This window comes from Natrix helvetica (genome assembly GCF_964273705.1).
Source record: "Natrix helvetica genome assembly, chromosome: 10".
NCBI lineage: Eukaryota > Metazoa > Chordata > Lepidosauria > Squamata > Natricidae > Natrix > Natrix helvetica.
The window spans coordinates 13,915,200-13,926,744 of record NC_138561.1 but is presented as its reverse complement, the minus strand read 5'-3'; the positions used below and the strand labels follow the sequence as shown (position 1 = coordinate 13,926,744).

Genomic DNA, 11,545 nt, shown 5'->3' with positions numbered 1-11,545 from the left:
CACTGTGTGTCTTCTCTTATTCGGCTGGTTTCATGGGAGGCCCTCCAGTGACCCTGACATAAATGTACCATTTCTTCATTATCATTATCATTCTGTTCGGGCAGGCCACGTGACCAACTGGTCATGCTGTCTGAGGGTCATCTGGTGGTCGGGTCACCCTGGCGGGAAGTCATGTGAGTTGGTTGGTGGTTGATGCTGTCATTGGTTGGGCTATCTACCACGCAAGCTACAAATACCTCCTACCATTTCTTACCCTTTTACTTACCCATACCATAAGACTGGCGCTCTATATCCTACCAGAACAGAACACAAAGGAGGGATCATCACCTGTATTACAATTGTAAAAATGTGAGTGAAAATACTCAGTGTAACCTAAAATAATAAATATGCCTGAAGCCATAGAAGTGAACTATACTGTACATTTTAGTTCCATAAGATGGCAGCAGCTAATAAGACAGTGTGGGTAAGAAAAATAGTATCTAATATTCCTTCTGGAAATGCATTAAAGTTTGTGTGAACACATATAAGCAACCTAAATCACTAAAAATAATCCCTGTTTGGCAATATTTTCTGCACGCTTTGGAAAATAATGCTATTCAAGAAAACCAAGGCAAAATTTGTTTCTATTTTTTTTAAATCCCACTTTTTATTATTTTAATAGAGTTGACCAACATATCTATTGCTCCTTCCTCCTGGTATTTGCCCAACAACAACCATTGAGTTGAGTTGAGTTGAGTTGAGTTGAGTTGAGCTGAGCTGAGCTGACTGGTCCAAAGTCACCCAGCCAGTTTGCTTGCCCAAGGCAAGGCTAGAACTCTCTCTCACCTAGTTTCTAGCCCAATGTCTTCTACCCTGGGATCAGATCCCAAGAAATTGTCAGAATCACCACAATATTATGTTTTCGGTCCTATTCTAGAAGGTGGCCCTGATAGACACCCCAAGCAATGTTCTCAAATGTTACCATCAGATGATAACGGGTAATGTCACCCCAAAGCAACATTTTTCTTCTGCCTGTCAATAAGCCATTTAGAAAAGAATCGCCTTCATCAGAATTCATACGTTGCTCATATAAGCTGCTTCAATCTTTCGTGGGGACCCCAACAAATCTCTTGCCGAGGAGCTCAAATTTTGAGGCCGCCACATGTCCTGGTAACTCGACAATTTATACTATCATTAAAGAAAGGGAGATTCATCCTCAATTTTCATTTATTTCATGCAATATAATCTTTTTTTAAAAAAAAATAGAACAAAGTTTTGGCAAGAGAATTCACAGTCCAAGTGAAAAGCTATTTCCCCGTAGATGGAGTTGGAGAACAGGAATTGATTCTCGTAGGCTTAAGTGTATGGTTAGGGCAGGGGTGTCAAACTCAAGACCTGGGAGCGGGAGCCAGCCCGTGGGATGCTTAGATCTGGTCCACGGGGCCACCCTGGAAACAGCGAAGGACTGGCCCACGGTGCCTCTGCCAGCGAAAATGGAGCTCCGTTTTTGCTGGCAGAGGGTGGCAGGAGACTGTCACAGCCGAAAATGGAGCTTGGAAGCCTGTTTTCTCTAGCAGAGTGCTCGGTTCACCACAGGCGGCCTCGACACAAATGATGTTGATCTGGCCATGCCCACCCTGGCTGTGCCCCTCCTGCCCCCTATCCCCACCAAGGTCAAACACAACCTGATGCGGCCCTCAATGAAATCGAGTTTGACACCCCTAGTTTAGCGAGATACCAGAGATCTGGAAAGAAAATTCTCCAATAAGAAATCACTTGCTTTACAGATGGCTGCCAGTGACTCCTGGAACTATTCAGATGGATCACTGGGACCTGTAGTCTAAAGAGCCTGGCTAAGCAAGGTGTTATGGGCACTGGACAGAACAACTGAAGCAAGGGAGAGTTGGAGAACATGCAGCAGAGCAGGATAGCGTGAGCACTGAAAGAAGATAGAAAGTTGTGTTGCCTTCGACGAGAACATCCTCCTGCAATGTGGAGAAGCAGATTCTGGGTTGTCTCACCAGGGAATAAAATCCCCTTCCCAGTTAACAAATGTGCCAGTGTTTTTCTCAGAGAGACGGCCAAGGGTGTTCAGAATAGCCTGCAAACTCTGCTCCGTTGTCAGTGGAGGTGATCCCTGGAAAGGAATAGGAAAAGGATGAAGGCAGTTGATAGTGGAAAAAGTCTAAAAGCCTATAGTATCACTGGGAGAATTCAAGGCAGAGGTGGTATTCAGCAGGACCAGTTCTGGAGAAGCAGTAGTGGAAATTTTGAGTAGTTCGGAGAACCGGTAAATACCACCTCTGGCTGGCCACGCCCCCATCTATTCTCTGCCTCCTGAGTCCCAGTTCATCGGGAGGGAATGGGGATTTTGCAGTATCCTTCCCCTGCCACACCCACCAAGCCATGCCATGCCCATTAAGCCATGGCCCACAGAACCGGTAGTAAAAATGTTTGAATCCCACCACTGATTCAAGGCAATAGTGTAATATGGTGTGATTCTAAGCTGTATTAGCAAGAAAATTTTATTAGACGTGAAATTATAATCAAAGGACAACTCTTGGTGAAGAGGAATTTCTGAGAGTGAACACCAGCAAGTATCTGTGATGCTGGCGTGTCGGCCTTCCCCATAATTAAGAGAGCTCCTCTTGGCTTAATTGGAGGGAACTGCCCACAGCATCGTTAAACAAAACAAACACCATATGGAGTTTACAGAATTGAAGAGTTTCCAGACAAACAAATAGAGCAAAAATTTCATTGACCAGTTAAAAAGTACACTCAATAAAATAAATGATGCAAAACTCTTCCCCTAAGAACAAGAATTATTAACCAAGATTTGTGGGTGAAGCTTACGCCTAATGTAGCCAGACGTTCTTTTTTAGAGATATTTCCCCCCCCCCCCTTGATGGTGTAATAGCAAATATAAGTTATCAGAGGTCCCTGGAAATTTGAAATAACAGTGGGTTTATTCATGTGGTGGTAAAGTTCCTTCTAGAACCCTGATGCCGAACTTATGGCGCGTGGGCCCAAGGTGTCACGTGAAGCCATGCCGCCCAGCACGCGGGGCCTTGCCTGTTTGTCTTCTGGGTTTCTGGCATGCAACGATCAACTGTCCTTCACACGGGCAGCAGTTCTGAAAATCAATGTGCGCAGGTGTGCCAGATGTGCATGCGCGCCAGAACCCAGAAGTCCAGCTTTTCTGGAGTGCAGCCCTATTGAGCATGCGCATGTGACGTTTCCATGCGAACCTTTTGGCCCTCGCTGCCGAAAAGGTTCGCCAACTCTGTTCTAGAACATTCAGAGAAGAGCATGTGTTTTAGTATTTAATGACTAGGGGCCTCACAGTTTAAGGATCGGTATTATAGTATAGTTAAGCTGTGTGTAACTGACAGATTGGATGCCAAATTGCGATTTTAATATAGATTGTATCTGTTATTTATTGTTTTACTAGCTGTTGCCCGGGTATTTGTTTATCCCAATCCTGTATCAATTCACAAATATCCGGACCAAACATAATTTCTAATGTTGGATTTCCCCCCTTACCAGAGGGAGCCCCCTTGTGGAGTACTGTAAATCTGTTTCCATGGCAACTCCACTGTGCTGTGCGGTAGAATCCATTTTAAGGCACAGCAGGCTGTATCTCAACAGAACACACACACACCGAGGGGTGTTAAGGGTATCTTACCCCCCCCCCCATTATTTGTTTCCAGAGAGTAAATCATCTGTGTAAATCATCAAGTTTGCTTGAAAGTGCTCGAGGCATTCCAGAGTTATGCTTGAACATACACACACGGCCATTTTTACATATATAGATTCTAGAATTTTTAACTGGATATTGAGTGATTTTATTTGTTCCGGTCTCTGGTTTTTGACTGTAATAAACTTGATTTGATTTGAACAGGAGCTGTGGTTTCTATGATATCCCCATCGCAGGGGCACTAATGGATTTCATATGGATTTCCCACAATATTTCCCTTCCAGAACTGCTGTAGAGAAAGCATTTACTAAAGATAAGCTTCTTCTAAACGTGGGAACTGTGATACGATACAAACATGAGGCTGATTTAGTCACTAACATTTGATTATTTCAATTACAGATGGCCTTGACTTACAACAGTTTATTTAGTGACCATTGGAAGTTGCAACGGCTCTGAGAAAAGTTACTTAGGATCGCTTTTCACACTTACAATCATTGCAACATCCCCAGGGCCACGTGATCAAAATTCAAACACTTGGCAACTGACTCGTGTTTATGATGGTTGCAGTGTCCCAGGTTCATGGGATCATCATTTGGGACCTTCAGTGCAAGCAAAATCAAAGGGGAAGCCAGATTCACTTAACAACGGTGTTACTAACTTAACAGCTGCAGGGATTTACTTAACAACCGTGGTGAGAGAGATCATAAGATGGAGCAAAACTCCCTTAACAAATGTCTCATTTAACCATAGAAAGGTAAAGGTTCCACTCGCACATATGTGGTAGTTGTTCCCGACTCTAGGGGGAGGTGCTCATCTCCATTTCAAAGCCGAAGAGCTAGCGCTGTCCAAAGACATCTCCGGCATGTGGCCAGCATGACTAAATGCCGAAGGCGCATGGAACGTTGCTACCTTCCCACCAAAGGTGGTTCCTATTTTTCTACTTGCATTTTTACGTGCTTTCGAACTGCTAGGTTGGCAGAATCTGGGAAAAGGTACGGGAGCTCACTCTGTTACGCGGCGCTAGGGATTCGAACCGTCGAACTGTTGACCTTTCTGATCAACAAGCTCAGCGTCTTAGCCACTGAGCCACCGCGTCCCTTTTGCATATAATAATAGAAAGCAGCAGTTTCTGTCCGACTTTCTTTATCTTAAGGATTTTATTTTGCACCTTTAGTATAGATCTAGCTTGATCTGACTTTAAAATTAAGGGGATGTCAGTGATGAAACCATAAAGGCTCACTTTCTTTTTGATTGCTATCTGGAATGGTGTGATCCAGGAAAAGTTTCAAAGTGATCTGGAGATCTTTAGAACATTATATTCCCAGTTCAGCTAATTTTGTTTTTTGTCCACTGTATAAATTCCACCCCCTCCTTTCAGTCTGCTTACCATTGAATTTGACATGTCGGTCTCTATCCATCCTGGATGCAACGCAAGGCACAAGATCCCATCTTTGGCAAGATACAAGGACTGGCATTTAGAGAGCATATTCAGAGCAGACTGTGAGGGAGAGAGGGAGAAGGAGAAGACAGAATGAATGGTTCATCTGAATGTTGTAAGATACCACCTCATTCCAAGGTAGCTTCTCTAACTGAAAAGTTGCCTTGGGCAATATGTTGAACCCCCCAAGTCTGCAGAAGACCAAAACATTCACATGTTGTGTTGAGAAGGAGGTGCTTTCATCTCCTCCTACTCAGTTTTTCTGGGTATGCCTCACTTCTTCCTGTCTCCTAATCTTATTGGTTGCGATTCAATGTTGATTGACAGAAAGACAAAACAATTACTCAAAGCTTCGTCTGCCTGGAATCCACACTATACATCGGACATTAATACGATTGAGTGGGACCAGAGATACTTCACGAGAAGCGTACTCCACTCCTCTGCTCATGATAGAATTCCCCATGCCACCAGGCTTGAAATTTTGGCCTTGGACAATCTGGAACTGCGGTTGGACTTAAGCATAGTACACAAAATTGTCTGCTACAACATCTTACCTGTCAATGACTTCTTCAGCTTCAACCTCAATAATACACGGGCAAACAATCGATCCAAGCTCAAGATAAACCATTCCAAACTCGATTGCAGAAAATACAACTTCAGCAACAGAGTGGTCAACGCCTGGAATGCTCAACCTGACTCCGTCGTTACAGCCTCAAACTCTCACAACTTCAACTGTCTACGGTGGACCTCACCCGATTCTTAAGAGGTCCGTAAAGGAGACGTGTGCATAAGCGCACCAGCGTGCCTACTGTCTCTGTCCTACTGTCCCCATTTATTTGTACTCGTTTCCTTTGTTCATGCCCATGTTTATATTTATACCTGCTATCTTGTACATGTTCGACAAACTCATAAATAATAATAATAATAACCTACTCAGAGCATGTTCTCTGCCCTTCTTTGAAGGAATGTTGTGTCTGGTCTGAAAGCGGATGCTATCCCATATACGATAGCACATCTGGAAGTATTGTCAGGGCCAAATACCTGTCTGTCACTAATGGAATCTGAAGAGCTGTCATCATTGATCATCAGCTCCTCATCAGAAGAAAGGGAAATGTGAAATCGATTTTAGGCCAAGAGGTTTCTGGTGGAACGACATTGACCAGTTATGATGGGAAGATGCATTTTTAAAAATTCAAGCCTACTCTTCTCCTGCTTACAATAAAAACAAAACTGATCTAGCCACATTTGACGATAGATCTGTACCTTACTACAACGATAAGCAACGACGTGGCCCCACTGCCATTCAAAGACGCTTGTGATGGAACCTGCTTGGCTAGAAATGTTGATGATGGCTGCTCTGCTGCAGCTCATGCCCTCCAGGGGACTTTCTTGAGCTGCTTTCCTCAGCAAAGGGAGGAGTGCCTGAAGGATGAAAGGAACAAATGGAAAGGAACAAACCTTCTGCAAAGAGGGCTGGGACTTACCATTCCCAATGGAAAGGCCCCAGAAAGTGCCACGAAATGTCAGATTTGTGCTGTAGTCTAATCAGATGGAACCAGAGGTTGGTTCCAGCTTCTTCTATTGCTGGTTTGCTCAGGAAAGCGTGTTGCATGCACAGAAGCAAAAAACAAAATTGGTGGCGTCTATGGCACCACCGATAAAATCGGTTTGGGGACGTGGCCGGCTGAGTTACTACCAACTCAACTGAACCGGTCCGAACCCACCTCTGGATGGAACCCACTTAACATATCCCTGTTCAAATCAGCACAATTTTCATCCATAATATATTGATTGAATTTATTGATATAAATTCTCAATGGACAGGCCCCAAAGAGTGGCCAATTACTTGCAAGACAACATCAGAATTGCCTGGCAGTGTAACCAGATGGAACCCACTTCACATGCCTGTTTCATTCAATACAATTTCCCCATCCATTGGATATTGCTAGTCTATGCATAGTCTGTCCTAGTCTATGCAGTTACTGGGCAAAACCTTTATTCAGGTCTTGATGTCCCATTCTTAAAAAGTTCAAAGAGCTCGGGATTCATTCTTAAAAGCACAAATCATGGGGGTGGGAGGAGGGTCTTTGGGTGGAGAGGGAGGGAAGGGACCAACGTCCCTCTGGGAGTTCTCTGGAGAAAGTCCAGCATCAGCCTGGGAAAAAAAACCCTGTTCTCTTACCTGGACAACTATCATGGGCCCAATCACATTGGTTCTGTAGGTCTGAGCCATGCTGTCTGGTGTTTCCGTCTCCAAGCTGCTCATATTTATAATCCCTGCATTATTAATCAGGAGGTTCAATCCAGCCCCCTTTAAATGATCCGTAACTTTGTCTGCAGCAGCCTTGACGCTGGATGGATCAGTTGTGTCTACAGCAGGAAGAAAATAATAATAATAAAGGTAGGTTATTCCATATCTGATTTTGCCTATTGCACACCATGTTCCAATGAATGTACGTCCTCGTTGTGGATATTGCATTTTCTTTCTTTCTTTCTTTCTTTCTTTCTTTCTTTCTTTCTTTCTTTCTTTCTTTCTTTCTCTTTCTTTCTTTCTTTCTTTCTCTTTCTTTCTCTTTCTTTCTTTCTTTCTTTCTCTCTCTCTTTCTCTTTCTTTCTTTCTTTCTTTCTTTCTCTTTCTTTCTCTTTCTTTCTTTCTTTCTTTCTTTCTTTCTTTCTTTCTTTCTTTCTTTCTTTCTTTCTTTCTTTTAATAGAATGACTTTCCTGGGATTAGTTTTAAGACTGTACAGCAACATGGCTGGAAAAAAAGGGATGGGGGGTAAGAATGGCATTTGTATTGTTAAGCAAATTAAAAACCCAGACAACACGATGTTTATTAAGCACTAAGTAATGTAAAGGGACGTGGTGGCTCAGTGGTGAGATGCTGAGCTTGTCGAACAGCAGTTCAGTGGTTTGAAATCCTAGCGCCGTGTAATGAAGTGAGCTCTCGTTACTTGTCCCAGGCCATGATGCAGTCCCACTGGAACAAGGCCCTCCGGCTCTTTGCCACCAGCAGCGCTTTCCTCCAGCCTTCACCCAAAGTCACACACCAGGAGGCTGAGTCAGACCCCAAGTTGGAATTTCTTCTCCCCTCCAACACACACAAAACGACCCCAAAGGGGGAGACTCTCTACAGCAACACAAGCGTTCGTTGCACGTATCTGGCCCAGGGGCTGTAGTTTGAGGACCCCTGATTTAGTGTAATATAAAAAATGCAAATAATTTTTCTGTGGACCACCAAAATTTTCTCATGGACTACCAGTTAGTGACCACTGTTCCAGAGACACCGTCTCAAGGTCAAAGCCTTGGGAATGGAATGCAATGGTTCTAGCCTGCCGTTGAAGAGACTGTTCCCAAAACAATTTATTCAAATATAATTAGACAATAAGGAACCAAGGGAGGAGGAGAAGTGGTTGGGGGACAGTTAACCAGGAACTTTTGGTGCGCGAACTTCAGTTCTGGCTATTGCTATATTGTAATCCACTTGGCTTTTAGTAAAACTATACCTTTCACTACAAATGGAATTGAGGTGCTTTCTTGACTAAAGGACCAAGTCCGGGCAGGTCGGACAGTCATCCAATTATATGATTTGTATGGAAATCAACGATTGAAAAACCACCATTGCAAACATGGTTTAATTAAAAAAAAAAAAGTGTTGCACAGAAGTTCTTTTCCAAGCCAAATTCTGATTGGTATAGCCAGCTGGATCCTCACCGACATTAGTAATGCAAATTACCAAACTCACCTGCAAGCTTTGACTGGGAGTGGCTGCAAAATTTGCTGCCAACTTGTAACTTTGAGAAAGAAAGATAGAAGAGAAGGGACAAGAGGTCATCAGAATCACTGCTTCCGTATTAACCTTCCAATGCATCTGCCTAGCAGAATTTTTGTTTCTTGGTTGGGTAGCAGATCCAAATGTTCCTGGAATCCATTCGTGTAATTCTGCCTAAACAGCCCTAAACTGTCAATTATAAGGAAAGGCGATGTTTGTCTGTTCTGATGTGGGTGTATTGAATTGATGCCCAACTAACATGATTTACTGTGGTGCTGAATTTCAGCATTTTTCCTCTCCCTAAAGAAGGACCTGGGACGCGGTGGCTCAGGGTCTAAGACGCTGAGCTTGTTGATCAGAAAGGTTGGCAATTTGGCAGTTCGAATCCCTAGCGCCGCGTAATGGAGTGAGCTCCCGTTACTTGTCCCAGCTTCTGCCAACCTAGCAGTTCGAAAGCATGTAAAAATGCAAGTAGAAAAATAGGGACCACCTTTGGTGGGAAGGCAACAGCGTTCCATGCGCCTTTGGCATTTAGTCATGCTGGCCATATGACCATGGAGACGTCTTCAGACAGTGCTGGCTCTTCAGCTTTGAAACCGAAGATGAGCACCGCCCCCTAGAGTCAGGAACAACTAGCACATGTGTGCAAGGGGAATTTTTACCTTTACCTAAAGAAGGACCAAAGAGATTTTCAGGACACTTACCCAATGTGAGGATGACAATTTGCGGGTTTTTAGCAGCCAGATTCTTCAGGTCCTGAAAGAAAGACAATTCACAAATTTACTGGGGTGAGAAAATTGAAAAATTCCCCATTATTTTGTTATTATTATTTTGTAGTTTACTCTCAAGTGTTTCAATACATATTTCAACCAGAGTAGCTGATTTCAACCCTTTCAAATCCTTTGACAAAGTGATTCCTTAACTGGATACTTCAAATTCCAAGATGTATAAATATACAACTATTGTCCCCATACCTGGGCTCTTGCTTGGTGTCAAAGCCGATAAATCAATGGACACAAGGTGTGGTACAGAATTATACTTTTATTTTGGTACCAAGATATAAGGACCCCAGCTTGAAAAGCTAACCACGGACCAAGATTAGAATCTTACAGCAGTTTTTATAGTCAAGGGATGGTCGCATTCAACCCTTTACCCTTCCCCTAACAATGTATGCATAACAGATAATTTTGATAAATCCTTACGCTTGTTATCTTAAATAGCTAAATGTCACATCACCTGTTTTTCACCGCATGTCACGGGCATCTTGCAAAGTGCGCCAGCTATGTGAGTTTTGGGGTTTTTCTTATAAACAAGCTATTCTTGTTCCTAATATCCTGGCTAGTGGCTTTAAGGTGCTAACTTCTGTCTCACTGTTAATGTGCAGCCCCCGTCTTTCCAATTGCATAGCAGAATAAAAGAGCAAACAGTTTTATCTGAGGCAGCTCCCCCGCGACCTCCCTTTCCTTCCTTAATGAGAGAGACAGCAAACGAGCAAAGTTCTTCATTGTCAAGGCAAAGAAATGAAGACAAGAGAAAATGTTTTATCAGAATTCATATTCCTTACTCTCATGTCCATTCCATCCACACCTGGGCCCTATCGCCACATATGACCCTTCCCCTGATTCCCCAGGGCCTCATCTGTGCATCCATTCCGTCATCTGATCCTTCACAACCCTAGTATATCGCAATTTCCGATCAAATGATTGTAGAAATTAAGTTCGCCAGTTATTTAACTATATTTTAAAAGTGGCATTTTAAATATAACCAGTCTTCATTGAACAAATTGAACAAATACAATAATACAATACAATACAATAGTAGAGTTGAAAGGGACCTTGGAGGTCTTCTAGTCCAACCCCCTGGTTGTGTTTCTTTATCTCCATCATGCCTCCTAACTCAACCATGCCAGTACCGTTACCACTTAGGAGACAAGCAAATTTGTTTTTCCCATCAAGGACTCAAGGTACCCCCAGGCCTCACCTGGGCACGGAGTCCATCGGGGTCCCGGCAAGTGGCAAAGATCCATTTTGGGGGGTTGCTCTTGGCTGTCAGATGCCGGATCAGTTCCAAGCCAAGTCCACGATTGGAGCCAGTCACCAAAACGCTGCGAGGATTCAGTTGTTCCATTTCTCTTGACACCCAAGGCCAAAAAGAGAGAAAAACTTTTGGGCACTTCCTTCAATTTTGTTGCAACTCAGCTTGTTCCCAGATCCCTCCAGACAGTTACGCAAGATGCTCGGCTCCTGTGCCGGAAAGGAAATATAGCTACTGAGGCGAATACGAAAGGAGGGATTTGGCAAACACCTATAGTATTTGCTCAGTTCTTGCTGCAGGGATTTTGTTCTCTAAGCAGTTTCTTCTCTTCTGTTGTTTTCTACGTGAACGTTCTTTTATTTAAAGAATATCTCCTCTGTCTTCCAACCACTTAGCAAATCCAGCCAACCCAAGACAGGTCTAGCCTGAAAATGTCAAGAGTCAATGCTTTACGGATTAAGATATGTTATTTATAGAGCCTCTTTGGATGGCAACTGGCTCAGGTGTGTCTAACTGATGCATTAAGGTATGGATGAGCCTATGAACCAAGAAGGAACCCATTCTATTGCTTTCGTTAATATGAAAATTTTACAATTACCTTCTCACCATAACTGGTTAATAAGAATT

The 11,545-nt window shown here is 43.3% G+C and overlaps 1 protein-coding gene across 1 annotated transcript; it reads right to left on the bottom strand.

The window, feature by feature from the left end:
• Positions 1-1,188: 1,188 nt before the first annotated feature.
• On the bottom strand, positions 1,189-11,240 carry LOC309397171 (C-signal-like). Its single transcript, XM_081962953.1, has 6 exons — positions 10,865-11,240; positions 9,589-9,640; positions 7,297-7,484; positions 6,378-6,536; positions 5,064-5,174; positions 1,189-2,116 (listed from the first exon to the last, which is right to left on the bottom strand). Exons 1-6 carry the CDS (start codon positions 11,009-11,011, stop codon positions 1,997-1,999), a joined length of 777 nt encoding a protein of 258 aa, XP_081819079.1. The 5' UTR covers positions 11,012-11,240; the 3' UTR covers positions 1,189-1,996.
• Positions 11,241-11,545: the final 305 nt, after the last annotated feature.